The following is a 23,277-nucleotide window of genomic DNA, read 5'->3' as shown; positions in this document are numbered from 1 at the left end:
CTGGACTTTTACTCCCCAGTTTTTAAAACGTATCTTTACGTTATAGAGTCACAGAGTGCCAGGCTTCTCTGAGGTTATGGAAGGGCAAGACGGTTCTGTCAGGCCGCCAGGTCCCAAATCCTAGCGACCCTGGAGGGAAGACTCGGCACCCCATGCATTCCTCAACAGCGCAGGTAACTCTGCTCCCAAGATGTATGAATACTTGCTGACTTCCAGAAACAAACTCTTTTGAGAATAAAAACCTGCTTTAAACAATCACCAAGAAGATATAAAAAGATGACTTTACCACTACTGGGAATTATTAACTTCCTCTATTTTGTTTTAATAAAATTAGTGAACCAGTCAAAGAATCTAGGTCCTGATCTGTGATCTCAGCATGCTGAGACATGTATCCCCATTTTCCCGGTTACTGCTTACACTGTAACAGTTACGTTGACGACTTACGTTAACTAGCTGGTTTTACTGTATTAGTTATGTTAACTTTCACACTCGCTATCACAACCTCGTTCTCCGGGAAGCACACTGACCACTCACACAAGGGGCCGTGAGGCCCTGGGAGGTGAAGCAAGCAGCCCGGGACGACAGAAGAGACGGACTGCCGTCCCTCCGTTCCACCAGCCTCGCCTCCCAGGGCTTTCACCTCCTCCCCTGGGCCACGAGCCAGACTCTGTCCCACCTGCCTACCTCTGTCACTGGCTGAGAATAAAGGAAGGGAACACAGCCCTGTTTCTGGAGATCTCCGTTCTAGTCCAAATACAAATGATAATCAGCTTTGCTCAAGCTGCCGGTGGGAGTGCTCTTATCTAACTTGGTCCTCAAAACGATGCACAACCAGTATGCTCCTTCATCCCACAAGCTCCAGGAACCACCCCATTACAAGTAAGAACTGCCAAACTTTCACTCAGTCATCAAACCGGTGCCCCCGAGAGCGACAAGGCTCCCTGTGCCCGGGACGCGTGTGGACCAAACTGCTCACTACACGAGCCCAGGGACTCAAGTGGGGACGAGACAGCAACTAACAGAACCAGGAGAGGGTGAACAGTGTCGACCAAGTTTGGCAGCAAAAAGAAATGCACCCCGCTGAGATGTTGATGATGAAGTCAGGCAAGACGTGGATTACTTTGTTTGATCTCCATAAGCACCAATTAAGGCCTGGATAACTTCCTGATGCCACTGTAGCTTCATTAGCCACAGCCAGGAGGAAAGATTTAAGCGTCCCCTAGTTGCAGATGTTAGCATCAAAAGAAATTACAAATAAAACCATTTTTGAGTTCTTTACCTGTTTGTTTCCTTTCATAAAGAGCATCACAGAAGCTTTATTTGTCAGTACTTTGAGCCTGAAGAGAGAAAATTGATATAAAATGGCTCAGCTCAATTATTAAACACCACTTTTGCTCCGCTTCAGGAGTAACATGCATATTTGAGGGATAGCAGGATGATAGTTCACAGCTTTGAGTGGTATTAAACAAGCAAATGCATTGACATTTTCCTTTATTTCATTCTCTCCCTGAGCCACCATAAAACACAATATGGCTTTTAAGGCAACGCATGTTCCTTCGAGTTGCAATTCAAGCCCATCAACTCACAGCACTAAAAAAATAATAATAGCCAATTCAGTAAGGAATTGTTCAGGAAGGGGCCTGTACCCTGAGCCCACCCACAATTTCCAGAACTACATCTTGTGGGCTCCCTTCTCCGCCACGAGGCGGCACACGGCCCCACGCTCCCCGATGTTCACAAGGTCACAGCGGGAACGGGAGGTGCTAAGTGCCAGAACACCGGCTGCTCACATCAAACGCCCCTGTCTTAACTTTGCGTTTCACACTTTGTACGATCTTCCAAAGGCCATCCCCCACTTGCTGTCAGGAGCGGCAGCCGTCTGCGTGCCGCCTGAGGGTCAGTCACAAATCCCAGGACAGTCGGCGTCAGGACAACCTGTGGTGGTCACGTCACCGGATCCTCCTCCCACCGGTGCTCTGGGTCACTCACAGCTCAACACCTCCTCAGAGAACAAAGTGATCACAAACGGAACACCCAAATCCTGCTCAGAGCTTCGTCACGTACACTTCCGGTAGAGTACGATGGGCGATTCCCAGAAAAACTCAGAAATAAAGAATATGGTGCTGATCGCCATCAGTCACCTGCAGCAACCCGACTATCTGGGCCCAGGAAACCAGAACAAGTGCTTCCGTCCGACTCATAGAGACGTCGCCAGAGCCAGGAACTCAGGCTCTGGCCCCGTGTTTGCCGGGAGCACTTCAAGTGATTACTCAAAATGCAAGTGTGTCTCTACAGAACTCTCTACGTAACTCCAGCTATCTAGTCTGAGGCCACAGGAAATACAGACACAGCACGTTAGGAAACGAGACGGAAGGCCTGATGAAGACGAGGACAGAAACAGCAGCAAGACAGACTGAAGGCAGATTCTAGCGCACACAAAGCACAGCAGGTTTCTGAGGCCCACTTTGCCTTCGTGAGCCACCCAGGTTATTCAGCAAAGAACACAACTGGGGACCCAGAGTCAACACAGGCACTAGGAGACTCACTGTCCTACCAAAAAGGCAGCAAAGGGTCTAAATCATTTGAGAAAGTGTGGCACTTAAAGGTCAGTTTGACACATATGGGACACTATTTATTAATCAAGGACAGATAAATGAGGTGCTTACTATTAAACACTTTTATCTCAAAATGCTGAATGGCAAGAAAACTACAAGGGGAGGTTTCGCCTTACAGACTCAAGCCCCAACTACGAACGGCTGACACACGGATGTATTTCAAAATAAATTCTTCTTTAAACCTCTACATTAATTCAAATTTATTACAATAAAAATCCCTGTAAGTCTCCCTACAGGCCAAAGTCCAAAATTTCCATAAGGTAAGATCTTTAAAAGCTGATTGAGATCCTTCATAAAACAAAGACCGCTTTTTACAGCTCCAAATCTCCTTGAATTTTAAGTTATCGTGGTTAGAAAGGCAGCACGAGGCCCCCAAAGTGTTTCCGCGGGTACCACACGCGCAGCCCTCGCTCCTCACACCGGACACTCTTCACAGCCCGTGTCCGGATGATGCTCAGAGGAGGGGCTGTTACTGAAGGCTGAACACCGGGGCCGCTGGAGCCTGGCTCCGAGATGCAGAGAAGTAAGTAAAACTTAGTCATTCCACTGAGACAATGACATTTCGTTCTATAAAAACGAAGAATATCCTCCACGTGCTCATTAAATTGGCACAAAAATGTCTCCGGTGCAAACGAGACCTTCCCAAGTTCGCACGACTAGTCTGACTGCAAACAACACTCTTATGACCTCGGCACACGAAAACAAATCCCTCGTTTCTATACGGAAAGAGCAACGCAAAAACCAAGAATTAGGAAATATTTTTAAAGTAATAAACGGTAGACTATTTGACACTTTTAAACACTTACCTTTCTTCTAACTTGGGAGCTTTGGGGCAAATTGTATCTAGTTCGTCAGATGCTTCCAGCTCCTGAAACAAACACATGCGTAAGTTTAAGAAACGTTCACTACAAGCCAACTCTCCTTGGTCGCGCCCTGACACAGAGTATCAATCGACTATGTCATCAGAAATACTTTGCATATACTCCACATTCATGTTCGTAAATGTAGAGATTCTTAAGAAATTCATACTTTACATCTATTACAGCACTTATAAAAGTGTGCTCTACATGAACATTCTTTACAAGGTACAGACTTCTCAGTTCTAACCTTGATTATATCAAGTCCTCCTACGAGCTCCCCAGACACATAGAGCTGGGGATAGGTAGGCCAGTTGGAGTAGGTTTTGAGGCCCTGACGAACTTCTTCATCTGAGAAGATGTCAAAACTGCTAAACTGAATATTGTGTTTGTGAAGGATTTCCACCATCTGCTTGCTGAAACCTGCATAAGAAAAAGAAAATAAAGAACTTGGCTTCTCTCTTACACATGATTTTAAATTAATTCACAACACACATTAGCTACTGAACAAAGATGTCTGCCTCAATCTCACCCGTGATTTAATTAGCATGGCTACAGAGCATGGAAAGAGAAAACAAATTCCAACAGCCCCTTATCTGACCTTGAAGTAAACCACGTGTTCAAGTGGGGCTTAGAGTTTAACACATTTGTGAATTTTTAAAAAGTCTCTCTTTATCAATGTTCCTCTTCAGTATTAGGCATGATTTTGTTGTAGGAGAAATAAGGCTGGCCAGAAAGTCCCAGAACCTGCCCCACCCACCAAGGAGACAAACAGTTGAGCCCTGGATGGCTACCCCACCTTCCCGCACATCCCCATCAATCAGGGGACGGATTCAGATGCCTCCACGGTCCCTCCCAGCCCTGCGGTCTGTGAGTCTATGAGAATGAACACTGGATGGGGGAAAAAAATCCCAACATTCATTTTTAACCACTCCGTGAGCATACTGAATCCCAACCGTTTGGTTTCTGTTGCTCTGGAAGTACTTCCTGAATGTCCATTTCAGGAGCTCCCAGCCTATATATGATCTTTAACAGAATAAAGTATCTAGGTCGAGGAGGAATGGGTTCTGTTAGCGGACACTGGATACACTGAGTTTCAAAGCTGTCTTTGGTGTTGGTACATAGGAACTGTCAACAGGCTGACAGTGTCTTTCTCATCTGGTGCTGTTACCTGACAGTCTCCTTTTTAAAACTATTTACATTCCCCAAAGTATGTAATGTGATTTTTTTTTTTTTTTTTTTTACTGCACCGTAGTGGCAATCTTATGTTCCGTGATTTTATTATACTTTTGTGACACATTTCTGTCCTGTACTTTTTTGACATCATTTTCTTATTATGACATTAGTACTGAAGAATAAGAGTGTGAATACCAGTCTTTTATAAATCTATTCGTCTTGTCTGAAAAGAGGATATTTTTCTTTCCATAAGCTAATTCTTCCCAATTGTTTTTCAATACTTTGTACCACTTTACTCTTTTCACACACCATCCTTCTTTTCAAACAGTCATAATTCACTGGAAAATGACCTGTTCTTCAGGTGCAAAATTCCTATAGGATTTCACAGCATCGGCAAGTATTTTTAAATAAAATCAAATCATAAAATTCAGTGTAAGATTAACTGCAAGAACAGGCTTCACCTGGTGTCCTCCAAAAGCACTTTTACTACGAAAACGGGGATGTACTACTGAGCTCCAAACAATTTTCAAATCTACAGTTTACTGAGATGAAGCACTGGTATTTGTACGGCATACAAGTTGCTTTCCCTACAACTGAAGTGTTAAGTTCATGTACAGCCTGAAGTAAAACACTGATTCTGAAATTTTTTTCGCTCATCTGGGAGTTCATTAGTAAACAGCTAACGGCTGATTGCTGATGGTTATTCTGTTACCAATATATTAACTCATTTCTACTGTAACCGGCTGAGGAAAAGCTTTCTTTTAGCTTTAGGCAATTACATGCAGACTAGAAAGATTGATGGGGAATGTTCAGTTTTCAAGGGTTAAAGGAGCAGACTGGAAATGTTATGCTTAAGGATAAAACAGTGAGAAGGCTTCATTCCAATAACAAAATATTTACACACTTTTAAGAAAAATGTATGCACGCAACACGAATATTTAAAAGTAGAAGAACCACTTGGCTGTCATAGAACCACCGTTTCTGTCTGCAGTCATTTCTACTCATGACAGAAGGCACAAACAATAAGCCTGACTGGTACATTTCATCTAGTAACAATAAAACCCTAAAGCCCACTTCTCAACCTACAATGTTTGTGTCGGATTTAAAAAGAAAACCCTGTTAGATGACTTTTGCTGCAGAAGAAAGGTCTGTCCCGTGGTTCAAATACCCTTTGCTTTGCTAAAAGCTTTGTTAACTGAAATGGATACAAGAATTCCCGAATAACTTAATTAACCTGCATGTTCAAGGATTTAACATTCTGTTTAAAAAGATGTACATCTCAGTATGTCCTGAAAATCTGCCTAAAACACGAGAGCCCTCTCTTTCCTGTCCTCCTGAGGAGCACAGAGTAAGAATAATCTAGTTCTTTGACGACCGACACCCTATCACCACGTCCAGCTCCTAACACACTACCCAGTTCTGCCGGGAGAAGCCAAAGCTGAGAGCCACAAAGACAGGGTGTGAAGTGTGAAAGGGCTGGGCTGAGATCAAGCGGGGCTCCAGGGCAGACCCTGAAATGGCTCTCAAGGTTTCCCTGACAGAAAATTTAAGTGTTATACATTCATGTTTTCTGATTACCCGAAAGCAAGGTGGGGTCGGCCAATCAAACACCACCGCAGCTCCGCTCCACAGAGGGGGCCCACGGGGAGTACCGGCTGCCACTGACAGCAGGGCCTTCGAGGGAATTCTTTCCAAATATGGAAATACCAGCCAGTGGCGTTCGCGAGCACTGACGGTCACTGCTTGTACAGAGGAGGCTCCGCTTGTACCTCACCTCGGATGTGCGAACACAAGAGCAAAACCTATTTTCCACTAAGTGGGCTCAGAAAGGAAGAGGGTGAAAGTCGAGTACATTCCTGAAAGAGAACAGTTTCGAGATGAAGAGTCCGTGTAGCAGGGCACACAGAGGGGGACGCAGAGCCAGAGGAGCATCAATGAAGGAAGTGGCAGGGTACAGGCACAAGAAAGGCACCTTCTAGCTGATCCTTGAATAGATGTTTTATTCAACAATACCAACATTCTAAAATGATCTATTTCCCATACGTCGCTTACTTACTATATTTGATACAAAGACATGTTGTTACACAAATCAAGACCTTAGGAAACAGAAAAACTTGTCAAAAACATAGTTATAAAAATTATAAAGAATAAAGCAAGTACTTGTTTGAAATGAAACTGTACCTGTTAAATTACATCTATCTAAAAATCTTGTTTGAATTCCCCAATTACATCTCTTATTATCTAGATGTCTGTAATTATGTTTTTCAGATTGTTCCAAAATGTCTGAAAGCTTCTTTTTTACTCTCACTTGCTTTTTATACGCTCTTCTAAATGCCAGTTAACATACAAGTGACTAGAAATGCATTATAAGTCAAGTCTAATGAAGAGGTAAGCAGAAAAATGGTTATTCCTCAGGGTGATTCTAATTTATTTGAATAATCATACAACATCTGATTTGAAGAGGATCCCCAAGACTGGCTCCAACCCCAATGCCACCAAAGGAAGGACCAAAGGCACAGAAAGGGTCACTGACCTGTACCTACGTCACCAAGGGTGGCACTGGGCTGCAGCCCCCCTGCTGTGACACCCGGCCACTGTGCCTCCCCCTGCTGCCTCAGCACACCTTCCCCAAGCTGCGGTTTTACCACCTGCCGATCTGGTGAGGTCACCACTCAGAAAAGAGTGAGAGGACGGTCCTGTTCGAACCCAAAGAAGAGAGCACTGTATCGGCTTTACTGCAGGTTTCCTACGTGGGAACCTGTCATACAGGTGCATCCACGTGACAGCCAGTTCCGCTACTCGTCACATTTCAGTGAAGGCACTGAATAAACCCCATCAGGCTCACGTTGTAAGTCCTTGTTATTAGGTCACCACAGAAAGCACCAGAAAGGATTCTCCTGCCTGACAGGGGAAAGTAAACCAGCCACAACCTCTATTAAAAACAAACAACCACAACAGAGACTGACTCTTGCTACCTGGAGTTAACTCTGGTAGAGACAGAGTTAGCTTTTCAATATCTAAACAGCAAGCATCCTTGGACATGTAAATGCCAGCAAGGAAATTTTTCAAGGAGAAGTGAGAGCTAAAGGAGCCTTTTATCGTTTTAAGATAGGACTGATAGGACTCAACATGAAACTTTATCTTTAAAACTGGACTTTTTCAGAATCTAATATGTCATTTGCTAACCATATAGGGAAGAATTTACAATTAAAGCTATGCTAGAAGCTAGGTTATTTTTATAAAGTCACGCTGGACATGCAGTAATCTTATCAACAGCACACTCAATTTTACTGCCGCCTATCTGAAAAAAATTCCCCCCTGTATAGTTGAAACAAACGGATTCTCAACAGCATCATCAAAAGGCATTAAATGCTCAATTATGAAGCATAATAATGTTGTACTAGGCATAGTAAAAAGAAAATAACATAAACCCAATACCAGAGGGGTCAAATAAACCCTAAAACTTACTTCAGGAGAAAATTACAAGCGTATATATACATGTATATGTGGGGGGGGGGGGGGGGGGGGGGGGGGTAGGTGGGTGGGTGTATAGATACACAGAAACTAAGAGCACCTATAAACTGGAAATGACAGCAGTAGTTGAACACTAGTCGCATAATTCGATGTGCGACAACAGGGAAGGCCAAAGTACAGGGGGAGACACAGAACCACCACCAAAATTCTGAAAAGTTTTAAACCACTCAATCTGGGCAAGGTGAATAAAAAGAGACTCCCAAGAGAGACAGGAAACCATTAACAGCAAAAAGAACTGAACAGACCAAAGCCCATTCACACAACAGCAATGCCCTCCCAACTCTGCTCCCAGTAAGCTGAGTGGCTTTCCGTCTCTGGATGCTTGTTACATAAACAAAAATCTTCAACTGGATGACTTCTAAGAAGCCTCTGGGTTCTGAAATTCTCTGTGTCTGTGGTGCAAAACAGATTCTCACCACCTCAATACAGAGTGTCAGCGGGAATCAGGACCTTCCGGATTTCCTAAAGCCGTCTCCACACAGGCGAAGGAGGGACGGTGCGACAGGACCAGAGCACGCCCACCCAGCCGCACCCCACGCCGGTGGAGCCCACTTTGCTCGCGTCCGTGTGAAAGCAGCTTCTTACCACAGCGGGGCTCCTGAGGAGTCCCCTTCATAAACAACATGCAAGGGGCAGCATGAGTTAGTTTCTTCAGGCGCAGGTTGAGGTCTTCTTTAGGATGCTCATTACCGCTGGGTGGGAAGGAGCCGCTAGATGCGTGTCGCTGAACTTTTTTGGTCAACTCTGGGGCGTGTGCACCATCTAATCGGTCAATTTTCTGAGAATTCTGAAGTTAAAAAAGTCATTTAAAATACGTGTGGCACAAAGCTCCAAAATTATAACAAGCACGAATCCACAGCTCTAGCTGATTGTTAAAGAGGTCAACGCTACTTACTATTAGGTGAGTTTTTAAAACTCTGATTACCAATTGGCGGAATGCATCTCCATTTTAGAAATACGTAACTGTTTTCTTTCATCCCCTTTTTGGGAACATACTAGGAAAACTTCGCTACACCTCAAACCAGATCAGAGTCCAACCTTAAAGAGAAAAGATTTCCTCCACCCTCGTGGGGATTAATCTGTTACTAAGTACAAATGCAGTATTTGGAGGAACTGTGGGGACACTCGGGGGTGCCCTGAAGCACAGATTTGCACCTGCTTCCTAAGAGAGTCATTAATCAAACCAGGACCAGCCAGATGTTCCATTATGTCCAGGCACATGCCCTAAGCAACCAACTTCTACCCAACGGAGGGGACATTTTGGGTCTACAGCCAAGTATCTGGATTGTTCTCCAGAAGCTCCAATTCTGGTTGCTGGTCCTCTACATGGCCCATATCACTTCTGCAGGATGCCCCAGGCCAAGCTTTAGCATCAATGCAAACAAGGAGACCACAAGAAGACGGGGCAAAGCCAGGAACAACCGAGTGTCTAACGTTCACGGATCAGGGAAAGGGGTAAAGGAACCAAGATTCAGCCCCCTGGCCCGCACAGATGCGGGATCTCTTGTGCCGTCCTTATCCTTACCTTGAAAAACAGAAAGGTGGGAACAGAACTAATTTCATATTTTTCAGATACTTCAGGAACGGCTTCAGCTTCCAACTTTAAAAACAAAAGAATATAAAGCTTGATTATGAAAAGGTCCTTTTTTGCGACTTCAATATGTCTACCAGATTCACATGCAGCGTCCCTTCAAGTAGGTGATGTTTCTAAAGAGTCTGGTACAAAAGTTTATGACACATTTACATTTAAATGAGACTCACTGGGCTGGTGTGTCATCCACTGAGTCCGCAGTGTCAAAACAGGTTCAGAGGTTTTTATTTTGTTGCACATTTCAAAAGATGCCTGGAGGCTGTGAATAAAATTTTTGGTGCACTAGTGACCTAGTAAATTTTCAATCATATGCAGCTACTACTATATTGAAATCCATAAATCACTGACCCCAGTTATGTCATGATTACAGTGCTTATTTTCTGCCCACAGCAATTCTTGCTGTTTGCTCTATTGACTAATTTCAAGAGGCAGTACATCATGACTGACAGTTGCAGCCTTCTGCAAATTATGAAGCAAAAAGGAGTATTTCTTCAATAAACTATTGATGTCTGATAAATTTTACTTTTAACCCCTGCAAGGCTGCCGGACACTAGGCAGAGATCTTGCTAGGTTATCTACTTCTGGGTCTATTCATACATTTAAATGCATTTTAAATAAGATGACTGCATTCTGCTTGATGATTTCCTTGAGGCCCCTCAACGAGACACGATGTGTTACCTGACATATGAATTTTACACAACTCAATTTCTAAATAATTAGAACACAGTTCCTGCAAGCTATTTATGTGCAGAATTTTGTAAACCATACACTTTGAGAAAAACTAAGACATAATATTGTATCCTTCCCTCACAGGACTTTCAATTTAATATAAACTTTTTAAAACCAATAAAAATCTGAATTCACATTATACCTGTAGGAAATAAAATTTATTGATAAATTATACTGTTAAAAGAGTTAAAGATATATATCCTGTATTTTTCCAGGAAGAGAAGGTTTCCACTGGGCTTGAAACACTATTGTTATCTAGAGCCTTCCCCAATCCAGCATCTATCTATCCAAATGAACCTGGACGGTAAGTGGGAGGCACAGTCATTTGTCTTTGGTTTCTATCTTCTGTCTCACACATTCCCGGGTGCTCTTTTACTACTTTATTTTTATTTCTTTAAAACGCCCTTTAGACAAATACTTTTAATTACCTTCATCTTTCAAAATGTATTAACGTGAAAATTATATACGTTTCAAGTCAACATCAACTGTCCAATAAACTAAAAAAAATGAACAGAGAGAAGACAAAGCATTTGGAGACCACTATGTAGAACACGCTTTCTGAAAGTTCTGAAAACTTCTGTGCCATTTTCTTTCATACAATTGCACACTCAAAGCAAATAACAGCAGAGAAGGCGATGACTAGGGCAGCTCGTTATTTTCTCTTGCAAATAATACCCCTGGAGTGCCCGGCACAACACTGGCACTGGGTGAGGCTCAGTTACAATCCCTATCTTTGGTACAACTGGATTCTAACAGCAAAATAACACAAATTTTAAAAAGGGGCAGTACTAAGGGGCACCTGGGTGACTCAGTAGGTTGAGCGTCCGACTTCGGCTCAGGTCATGATCTCACAGTCTGTGAGTTCGAGCCCGCGTTGGGCTCTGCGAGCCGGGAGCCTGGCGACTGCTTCTGATTCCGTGTCTCCCTGTCTCTGCCCCTGGCCCGCTCATGTTCTAGCTCTCTCAAAAATAAACAAACATTAAAAAAAATTTTTTTTTATAAAAGAAAGGGGGCAATACTCAGCAAAAACAAGATACTATGGTCTTAAACCAAACCAAAACAGGCAACATCGGGAATCATAAAAACACATTCCTCTGTGCTGCTTAAAGTTGACCTCTTCTCATATTCCTGCTGGTTTCCAAGGGTCTCCCTTAGTGACAATTCTTCTAGGAAGCAAATCATCCTCTTGAAATTCCTAAAGCCAGGAGGATCACCACAAGCACCTCTCCTCAAAATAGCTCCCAGCGAGATGACATCTTCTTCGTAAGACAAAGGCAGTGGTGACAAACAAATCCTCCCAGAGCAGGGGCCAGGACTGTCACTAAAGGCACAGCCATTCTCCCAGAACATCAAGGGTTATCTGAGGCCCTAAAACCTTTGCAGCAGTAAAATTCTCTGGAAACATTTTTATTGGATGTAAAGCAACATGACAGTTCTATCAATGAAAATAGAAAATAAATAAATACTGAAAAGTGAGCTGCATTCAGAAAAGACCAACGGCAGTCAATAATAGCTATCTTTCATGGAAAACCTACTCGGTGCCATAAACCACGACAGGCTCTTTGCATTCAATTGCCTAAACTACTTAACGCCTGGAAAAGCGTATGGTACATTATCATCTCAACCTTACAGGGGGCTACGTAAAGATATAACTTGTCCCAAAACACACAGTCACTGGGTAGGAGAGCTGAGAAATAAACCCAAGACTGACTACAAAACCCATGCTTTTTTTTCACTATACTATGGTAAACCTTTTCTACTCTATCGATCAAAAAGATTAAATTTCAAAGATAGGATTTATACATGACTTTAGCCCTCACCAAAACACGAACGTTTCCAGAATGGAATTTCAGACAGAATGCCTTTGTTGGGAACCATCCACTTCCTGAACCATGACTCTCAAACTCAGACCCTTCCCGTGTGCAGTCGGGTGAGGAGAGGCAGGGAGCTGTTACCACAGCAAGGTTAACTGCAGAGGTAGGGAACTCCCTCCCTAGAGGGTCACCAAAGACCACTATGATGGTAATGGCTGACAGCCATGATTAATCTAAGCCAGACACTGTTCTAAGTGCAGTTTGTATACTGAGTCATTTAATATGCACGATAATAGATGCTGTCATTACACCTAACAGAAGAAACTGGAATTTAAGGAGGTTAGGTGACTCAGCCAAGATTCCAACAATGGTGAGCAGTGGAGGAGGGCAGTGTGGCTCCAGAGCCAAGCTCCTCTCTACACCGCCAAGCTACCATTTCACCAAAGCCAATGGTTACTCTTTGTTCATCATGTTACTGACCTTTCAGCATCATTAGTACGACCGCACCCACCTTCTCATGAAACCCTTCACTTGGCTTTCCATGTTTTGTTTTGTTTTTCCTATAACTCTCATGACTCAGTCTCTTTGGCTCCTTCCCTCACATCTGGCCAACCCCTCCACGGCTGGCACATCCCAGGACTTGGTTCTGAGTGCAGTTCTCTTATTTACGCTCATCCTCCCTGAGCGGTCTCATCTAAGAAACACCAATATGGTGACAACACCCAAGTTGTATCCAGGCCAGACCTCCCCGCTCAGCTCCAAACTACACACTTGACATCTGCATGTGGATCTCTACCAGGCACTTCCCACCAAGCCTGTTCCTCCCCAGGGCATCTCGGTCTTCTTTCATCCAGCCAGTGATCCAATCAAAAGGAAGACAACTTTGATTACTCCATTTCCCTCACCCGACATCCAATCCGTTAACAGGTCTTCTGGGTTCCCCCTCCAAAATACAAGCCAAATCAGACCATGACGTCATTTCGATGCTCCCTTGCCACCAGTGTCCAAGGCATCTCTTACCTGGCCTGTGAAATAGCCTCCTAACGTGCGTACTTGCTTCCAGTCTGCATCCTTCCGCCACTTCAACTCACTCCCCACAGGACAGCCAGGTAAGCGCTTAAAACCAGAAACTGATGTGCCACTTCCACTGCACCCAAAATAAAACCCAAACTCCACCAGTGCCCACAGGTCATGTGGCTGTTGCCTCCCCTTCCAGCCTCCTGCCATACCCTCTCCCCCTTCACTGGCCCCACCGGTGGCCCATATGCAGGCCAGGCCCTCCAGCAGTACTCACTTGCTAATCCACAGCCTAAAAGTTTGTCCTGGCTCTCCCAAGGACAGCTCCTTTTCATTTTCCAGCTCTCTTACTAGATGCAGCTCTCCAGCCAGACCGGAATAAAGCACCCATCAGCCCAGGTTCTCTTCTTCCACACCCGATTTCTTTCCTTTCAGAACTATTCTCTGAAATTACCTTGAAAATGTTACCCGATTACCCTATTGTTGTGTACCCCCAGTGACTAGCATAGTAGTGGCCTGTAAGTGTTGGGTGAATAAATTTTGACACAATACTGAATAAATGGTGGTCACTATTGCTAAGCCAACAACGGGAGTGACCACTGGCCAGCATGGCACTGATCCCCAAGGCTGAGGAGAGAACAATTAAACCTGACATTCAGGAATATTTTGTTAAACATCAAAAAGAGGCTTCTTTCTAACTCTGTGACTTGTGATATTAAAGGAAAACCTTTCGAAGTCAAATTCCTTGTCCAAATAGATCTTTAATGTTTTTGATAGCTTTTTAAAAGACCTTTACGAAACTTAGCCCAGGAATAGCTAATGAACAGTTAATTGTTAATTTTTTTTTTAATTACCAAGACAGCATAAATAAAAACTAGGATATTTTTAAGATTTAGCAATTCTACTGGAATTATCTGAGGGGCATTTTTAGAGTTCTCCAAAAATGGAATCCTACATACGTTCTCTAAGATGCCAAATAAACTGGTCAGTATTCTCTGACACTGAAAAACAGGAATTCAGCTAAGTGGTACCTAGTTACACAGCTGGCTGGTACCCTTCTGGAGATGACCCTACATTGTCTGTTTACAAATACTAACTGAACAGACATTTAGAATTGAACATTTCTATAACCACATAGAAATTATCTATACTGATTTTAGAGACCCTTAGAAACTGAACTGTGAGCTGTATTTTAAGATGCTTGTGCATTCAAGAATCAAATTATAACAATTCCTATTTTTTAAGAATCAAAAAATACAAATTTAAGTATCTAACTCCTATACCTTTGCCTTCATATCTGAAGTTACAATGGACATAAAATTCAAGTTCGGCAGGAACTATACAAATCAGATTACTACTAAATGAAATACAGTAGTACAAAACCTCACCAACCAGGTGGCCAATAAGCTTGACTTTGAGATTTTATGTACCAAAGTGCCTTATATGGTAAAACGAGTACCACGGCTTAATTGAATCAGAATACCAAGCTGGAAGAGGGGTGGGGGAGGCTGGCATAGGAGGTGGAAGCCAATTACACAAAGGAAAGCAATAAAAAAATGAAAACAAGGTAAGGTGCAGGTCTCTACTTCAAATATCCCACCACCTACTCAAGAAGCCAAACAAAACAGGAATTAAACGACAGAACAGACAAAAGTACAAGATATTCTCTAATCGTTGAACCATAGGCACAGACTAAGTTTGGAGATGGAAAAAAAAAAAAAAAAAGCCACAGGGGTACATGGGAGACTTCATATAAAATGGATTTGATTTGAATCATCATGTTGCACACCTTAAAAATATACAATTCTCATTTGAAGAAAAAAAAATAAATTTAATGTAACAAATTGAATAAAATATTTCAATTAATAATTTAAATCACAATAAAATCAAACGTAAAATAAAAAAAAATGAACAGCCACTCCTACGAAAAGACGAATTTGACTCGGACCTCGAATAGAACTACTGGTACCCAACTACCCCATCACAAGGAGCCTTATGCTGTTCTCGCTCCTTCCCACCCCACTACCACACCCTAGACCTTGAAAGATTCTATCTACCAAACAAGGGAGTAAACAATAAACGTGTATTCCCGTTTTAAAGGCAAAGAGTTGGGGCGCCTGGGTGGCTCAGTCGGTTGAGCGTCTGACTTCGGCTCGGGTCATGATCTCACAGTATGTGGGTTCGAGCCCCCTCCCCCCGTCGGGCTCTGTGCTGACAGCTCGGAGCCTGGAGCCTGCTTCGGATTCTGTGTCTCCCTCTCTCTCTCTGCCCCTCCCCTGTTCATGCTCTGTCTCTGTCTCAAAAATAAATAAAAAACATTAAAAAAACAATAAAGAAACCAAATTAAAAAATGTAAAGGCAAAGAGCTAACAAACTGACTTTACACATTTTGAAAAGCAAGGACGTGTAACATTTTAATTAGACATTTAATTTTACTCTGAACAAATGTTAAGTTTTCAGTAAGACTTTGGGCAATAAGAGCGACTCCTATGTCTTCTCGAAGGCCTTGGAGGTGTGCGAACCTCCTGTGGGGCCCAGAGCCTTGGGTCCGGGCTGGATGGGGCAGCCAATGCGCAACAGTGAGTCACCGCAAGGCACGGGCATAGACGTGGTGCCAAGGAGCATGTGTGCACTTCATCACCAGCCCATCAGTACAGGAAGGAGGGTGTTCGTTCACGTGCAATAAACGTGAGAGTCCTGCCTTTCAACAACCTGTTCCAGTGAGCACAGACTAATTCGGACCAAAACGTACGCTAACTTTTCTCAGGTATCACTTTCCCATTGTCTACAAAACAAGAAACTGTTGGTGGTCACAAAACTCTACACTCAAAGTATTAAAGGGGCGCCTGGGTGGTTCAGTCGGTTAAGCGTCCAACTTTGACTCAGGTCACCATCTCACGGTTCATGGGTTCCAGCCCCGCGTCGGGCTCTGTGCTGACAGCCCGGAGCCTGGAGCCTGGACCCTGCTTCAGATTCTGCGTCTCCCTCCCTCTGCCCCTCCCCTGCTTATGCTCTGTGTGTCTCTCAAAATAAATAAACAAACGGTAAAAAAAAAAAAAAAAAAAAAAGAAAAAAAAATTAAGTATTAAAAACATTATGCTTGAGATCACCTACATGATGATTTGGGAAATCTAAGTTATAAAATGGACTGATCTCTATAATTCACAAGTCAAAAATGCCAGACTGTTGGCAGTCAAAAAACAAACAAAAAAAACTAAGAAATCAAATTAAAAGACACAGAGCAGAACATCAGTTCCCTTCCCTAGACTGTTCAAAAAGCTCTCAATAACAAAAGAAAGTTATTTTAGAATGAACTGCACCCTCTCTTACTGGGGAATGCCAACAGACCTCTCAAATATTTTACCTCTTATTTGCTCACCATTTAAATTACCTACCTTACAAAGTCCACTGCAGGTTATTCCTGCCATTTAAAGACCAACTACTCCGCAGAGTGAATTTTCAGAAAGTAATGACTCCTGGGAGAACTGCCCCACCTAGCGCCACCCCCTACCCCCGAGAGGCAGGTGCAGTAGGGTTCAGGCATCCCAAGCAGACCAGGACTTCAACGCCTGGCGAGACACTTAAGCACGCGAACAACTTAAAATCTCACTGCCAAGTGTGGTACCAATGTGAGAAGTAATTCTATAGTCTCTTTAAATAAACCGTTCAGATGGCAGCTCAGAACAATGTGTTACCTAAACCTGTAACATTATACACATAAAAGCAGACTTGCAACAATTACCATCATCTTGATTAATCTTATGATTGAAATGTTTAATCATTCATTCCACTTGTAATCATTATCTTTTATCACTGACCAAACATGCAGTTTTAATGTCTCCTTCTATTATTTATACTGGACATTTTAGGGTTACATTCTAAGGTTACATTTACACATTTCATTGGAATTTTAAATAAGTCCTTAAATTTTAAAAAGCTAGCTATTACTTCTACATTTGCTCTATCTTCATTAAAAAAAAAAAAAAAAAAGAAAACACTGAAAGGATTCATGCAAAATTAACACAGGCAGCCCCTTCTTTATAGGGCAGGACAGCAGGGGGCGGGGGGGAGGTGCAGGGGAGCTTCGCGTTGTATACCTCTCACGCTGTTGTGATTCTGAGACATCTAACTGCAACACCATTCAGAGCACACTTATCTCTACAGAAACTGCCTGAAAGTTTTATCTCCTGTTACACAGATGAATTAGCCTTCAGAATTCTGTTTTCAGTTGATACAAAAAGCGGAAAATAGAGATGTCACTTTTAACCCCACATGTGGGTATATTTGCTAAACATGTCCTCTGAACTCACAAATTCTGGTTTATAAAATAAGGCTTTGGTCTTTCTTGTTTCTTTAAATCTGAAGGATTCAAGTTTCTGAAACCAGGGTTTCATTTCTAAGATTCTCGGCTTCTCTACTGTGGCTTTGTTGTTTCAACCAGTACTAAGTCCTGAATGACAGCATTAAATGTGCTGAACCAAGTAGCTAATCCACAGCCTCAACTATCACTTCCTAGTACGTGCCCACCCAAGACACAAACTAGGAACTAGAGCATGCAAAGCTGGGTGAAAACAAGGCAAGCCAGAGAGACACCAGATTCCTTCCTTCTCTGCTTCCTAAACAGGTCCGCAAAGCTTTCGGTTTCTCCTATGGGTCTGCATTTACCTGACCCCAGATCCCAGATAGCAGCTTCTTTCCGTTCCCCGGGTTCCCAGCCGCCTGACACACCCTTTCTCCAATCACTTGGCACATCACACCTTGCTCTTCAATGAAGCAAGCTCTGTTAGTATTTTTACCGTACTAAAACCACAATGGCCCACACTGAATGATCTAGTCTGCTTCTGTTCACAAACATCCCCGCTGCCCATCCTGCAATCTACCAAGCATGTGTCAGGGAAAGTATGGTGATTGTTACACTACTCGGTACTTGAGAAATGCAAAACAATTTTAAGATTTTTAAGAATAATCTACTGCAAAAATAACAAATGCACCAACTATACATGTAGAATCCCACACCCCTCCTCCCTTACGTTAGTAAAATGCAGTCTGCATCATAAGTCAGAATTAAGCTCACAAAAGATGCGACACTGGAAATACAATACCTTCACAAATGAAACTTGAGGGTGCTCTTTGGCCAACTCTGCCATCACGTCGTTCATCTGAGCACACTGCGGAGCCCATGGCGCCCAAAAATGGACCACGAGGAGGGACCTAGAAATCAACAAAACGCAATGTTTTAAAGCTATAGTGTCTTTAAAATTAAGGAGATATGTATATATATTCAATTCTATTACCAAAAAACCTGTAAAGAACTGCCTGAATTGTTTTTGTACTGCTACAATTTTGTTGTATTGAACAAAGACTGAAATGGAAGGCTTGCAAGGTCTTGATAATCTTTCGGATGAACTTTCAAGTCAATGGTATCTCTTGAGTGAAGACTTACTTCATATGAAGTGGTTCTAAATATTCATCCATCTCAACTCACAGTCCTATAAATCAATTATGTTCTCAGATCCTTAGGAAAGGCGGAAACTAGATGTGTGCACGATGTCTCTGAAAAGGGACTGCACATAGATGGCCACTACAAATTCTAGGATTCACTTCCTAAGCACAGTACTGTGGAGGCAGAGGTATAGTTGTGACCACAGGAACAGGAATAAAATGTTGAAAATGAAGGCACGCAGGCAGAAAACAAGGGGAAAAAAAGAAACTACTTTTTACAACGACATCCTTTTTTTACGTTATACTACAAAAGATTTTCTAAAAATTGATAGTATGAACAGACAGGACAGTGGATTAATAAATTGTTGACTAAGTTCTTAGGCATCTCAGTGTATATTTATCAACTATTTTCATACAAAATTGTCTTGGCAAAGATATCTTTTAAGTCTATCCTCATACTGAACTTAAACACCCTTCCACAGAATTCTAAGTTCAAATATAACCACCCCCAATCAGAAAAGATGTGAAAAAGCAGGAAAAAAACACAATTTTAAAAAAAATGTTACACAGAGAAAGGAAGTAAGGACAACTAACCTGTGGGTAAGCAAAGGAGTGGCAACCTGTAAAACCAGTGAAACAGTACGGCTGAGAGAAGAGTGAGCCTCCCATCCAGCGTCAGAGAACAGAACGAAAGGGATTTCAGAGGTAGGAGGGGCAGGATTTGGTTGGTGACCTTAGAAGCAAGGGCTAGAGCAACTCCAAGTTTCAGTGACTGATGGATGACCAGCAGTGGCAGCAGGCATGGGTCACATATACTAGCCGCTAACCTGAGAGGAGAAGAAACCTGGTGGGCTGCTAGCGATGGTCTCAAACTCAGGAAAGAAGTCTGTGCTTCATCTGCAGACAGACTTGGGAATCAAGTAACAGAGCTGGCACAAGCTCTCCAAAAACACAGAGGTCAGAGCCTCTGGACTCACCAACAGGAGTTGGGACAAAGGAAAAGGAACCCGGCAGTAGACTAGAAAATGGAGCCTAAATGGAACATTCTGGGGCTCGATTCTGTTGTGCCCCTCAAAGGTTAAAGGGCCTCACAGAAGTCAAGAGAAGGAGGAGGAAGGAATGACAACCATCTGATGCAGGTGGCAGGGCACCAGCAACGCCGGACGGCAGAAGCACAAGTCGGACTGCAGCATGCGGGGGACTGAACCTAAGAGGAGGAAGCAGGTTGCTAGAAGTCTACACTTTAATAAGAGATCTGTCTGTAAACAGGGGGAGTCCCAGGCAGAGGCAAAGACAGGCTCGAGGGATTGGCTTTTTTTTTTTTTTTTTAGTTTATTTATTTACTAAATAGAGAGAGAAAAAATGTGAGCGGGGGAGGGGCAGAGAGCGTGAAGAGAGAATCCCAAGCAGGCTCCACACCGTCAGCGCAGAGCCGGATGCAGGGCTCAAACCCACAAACTGTGAGATCATGACCTGAGCCTAAACTGGACGCTTAACTGACTGAGCCACCCAGGCGCCCCTGTTTTTTTTAATACAAGAAAATCTTCACGTTTATCTTGTGAGGGGGTAGTGCAAGTGGAGAGGAAAAGGCTGAAGGCAAAAGAGCCTTCTAAGGATGCAAAGTCTCGGGGCGGCAGGGGAGGGGAACCTAAGAGCAGAGAAGAATTCATCTTGAGATAAGGGGCAGTCTGCTCCAGGTCAGGAGTGAAGCAATCCAGAATGGGTAAAGCTACGAATAAATGTTAGATGTTGGGGAGGGGAGAGCAGAGGGGAGTTGGGGAGATGCTGTTTTCCCAGGTAGGAAGTGTGTCATTTGCTGAAACAAAGGAAAATGGAGGTCTGAGTCCCAGACAGCACTGAGGCAGAAGGGAGAGCTGCCCGGGGGCACACAAGAGGAAAGCAGCATGTTCTCAAGAAAGACCCACCTAAGGCTGGAAAGGACATACTGTGGGTCCCTAACCAATAGGTTATCGCTTGTGTCCAGCAGAACTCAGAAGCTCCAACGTGTGGGTAGGTGGGCCTCAGGGCCTATGGCAGAGACTATGCTGTGTTTCACCAAGTGTGGTTTCCTTCTCCTCCTGGGCATACAGCCTGACTACACTTGCAGCTGTCTGGGGCCCCAGAACTGAGCTCTGGCCAGTGTGACGCAGGCCATAAGTGATCTACCTGCCCCTCAAAAACCTCTGAATGAGCCTCTGCAGAGGATGCTGGGGAGGCTCCAAAGCCTAAGGGGACGGGGAGAAAGAAAAGAGGCCCACAAAAGGACCTGCACACGAATGTTCACAACAGCCTCAGACACGATAGCCAAAAACTGAAATGACCCAAATGTCTACAAACTGGAGAAACTGTTGTCTATTCATGTAATAAAATAGTCCTCAGCAGTAAGAAGGAACTAATGACAGATCCATGCAGCAACATGCATCTCGAAAACATGCTGGGCAAAACAACCCAGACATAAAAAACCAGCAGCTGTAGACTCCATTTACATAAAGTACCAAGAACAGGCAGAACTAATCTACACTGACAGAAAGTGGATCAGCGGTGGGGATTACTGGAAAGGAGCTAAAGAACATTCTGGGGCTCGAGACTGTTGTGAATGGTGATTGCTTGTGTATGTACAACTATAAAAATTCATCATACCTAACTATTAAGATCTGTGCATTTTACATGGTGTGTATGTTAATACCTCATTTTTAAAAAACTGGGATACCATTTTCTACTAAATTGAAAGGGATTTTTTAAATAATATTCCACGACCAAAAAGATGGAGAGAGCCAAGCATTTCCATATCCTGCTGGTAAAAATTAAACTGCAACCTTTCAGAAATTTCCTACACACAGTCAAGAATCTATCCTAAGGAGGTAATTAAAGAGACAAAGATTTATGTATATGAATACTTTTCCATTATCTTATAGAAAATAACTAGAAAAACCAATTCTTCAACAATACTATAGTTTTTTTAATGGTCATACAATAAAATACTATCAAGACATTAAGAATCATTTTTCAAGGAATTTTGACGACATGGAAAATTGCTCACAATATGATTGTATTTTTAAAAATTAAGGGGCGCCTGGGTGCTCAGTTGGTTAAGCGTCCAACTTCGGCTCAGGTCATGATCTCACGGTTTGTGAGTTTGAGCCCCGCATCGGGCTCTGTGCTGACAGCTGAGAGCCTGGAAACCGCTTCGGATTCTGTGTCTCCCTCTCTCTCTGGCCCTCCCCCACCCGTGCTGTGTCTGTCCGTCTGTCTCTCTCTCTCCCCCCCCCAAATAAACATTAAAAAGTAACTTAATTAAAATGTTACCAAACTTTATAATAGTATGAACTGATCTATGCAAAAATAAATAAATAATACACCTGAAACTAATATACTGTGTCAATTATACTCTAAGAATTAAAAAAACGAAAAAAGTACACCTACACAACTTAAATTCCATTATCACTAACATGGCTTTGAAGAGTAATTTAGGTCTTAATCATGGAATCTTAACTTCCCAATTATAAAATAGCAGTAACTAAGACCCTGGAATGTTGGGAAGATCAAACAAAAATATGAAAATGTTTTGAAAACACAGAAGTATGACAGTATCAATAGTTATTTTACATCACCCACAATATTCTCATATTTAGATGCTTAGCTTTCTAATTAAGTACGGGGTCTGGTAGCATGAGGATATAAACCTGAAACAAACATTACGCTGCGGCCGCCCTCTCTTAGGTTATAGGTAAGAGTACTCTGTCTGTAATCCAGTGTGCATGGTGTGCCGTTTGAGGACCAGGTTCAAATCCCAACTAACGTGACTTTGGACAACGTAACAGACCTTGGTTCTTCATCAGCAGGATAAATGGTGCTCGATAAATAGCAGTTTCTCTCTCGTTAGGTGTTCTGCTCCTGCAGTTCCTCATCTGCAGATTAACACCAGCTACCCCTTATTAAATACCACCTATACTCGACTCGTAAGTATTTTACACACGGGCAAAATCTCAATTACTCTGCAGATGGGTGTTAACATTCCGCCCAGCACAGACCAGCTGAGGTGTCAGCGATCTACAAACACCTGACGTGACGCAAGCAAAAAGTTCAATTCACGTAAAATTTTAAAATTGAGAAGTGATGTTTACAAAGCAGATTTTTAAATGACTACAATGCCAAGTACTATTTAATTTTTTTTTAAGTAGGCTTCACGCCCAGCGCGGAGCCCAACGCGGGCCCAAACCCACAGCCCCGAGATCAAGACCTGAGAGGAGATCAAGCGTCTGAGGCCCAACTGAGCCACCCAGGCGCCCCTACTTAATAATGTAAATGCTTCCATTTTCACCGAAACCGGCAGATTTATTCCTTTCCTGGATGCCATGCATCATTGCCCAGGTGCCTGTTTAATCGCTATGGAAAAGGTGTCTTGTCTCCTGGATCAGTTTAAGTACCGGCCAGCGGCAAGAATACGTGGTACGGTCTGGACTGTGTTATTTTAAGGATTTTTATGAATAAAAAATGAAACC

At 43.0% G+C, this 23,277-nt stretch overlaps 1 protein-coding gene across 2 annotated transcripts in view; it reads right to left on the bottom strand.

The window, feature by feature from the left end:
- GLRX3 (glutaredoxin 3) overlaps positions 1 to 23,277 on the bottom strand; it is a 31,545-nt gene that overhangs the window by 6,856 nt on the left and 1,412 nt on the right. The window contains exons 2-7 of one of the 2 annotated variants that reach the window (XM_042909337.1): positions 18,436 to 18,544; positions 9,708 to 9,782; positions 8,768 to 8,969; positions 3,723 to 3,895; positions 3,422 to 3,483; positions 1,280 to 1,337 (exon numbers count right to left, since the gene is read on the bottom strand). In XM_042909337.1, the coding sequence (XP_042765271.1) occupies positions 1,280 to 1,337; positions 3,422 to 3,483; positions 3,723 to 3,895; positions 8,768 to 8,969; positions 9,708 to 9,782; positions 18,436 to 18,544 (679 nt within the window). The remainder of the gene's footprint in view (positions 1 to 1,279; positions 1,338 to 3,421; positions 3,484 to 3,722; positions 3,896 to 8,767; positions 8,970 to 9,707; positions 9,783 to 18,435; positions 18,545 to 23,277) is intronic. The other variant, XM_042909338.1, reaches the window with a different exon arrangement.

Source organism: Panthera leo, chromosome D2 (genome assembly GCF_018350215.1).
Source record: "Panthera leo isolate Ple1 chromosome D2, P.leo_Ple1_pat1.1, whole genome shotgun sequence".
Classification (NCBI taxonomy): Eukaryota; Metazoa; Chordata; class Mammalia; order Carnivora; family Felidae; genus Panthera; species Panthera leo.
This window is presented reverse-complemented; position numbering and strand designations above follow the sequence as displayed.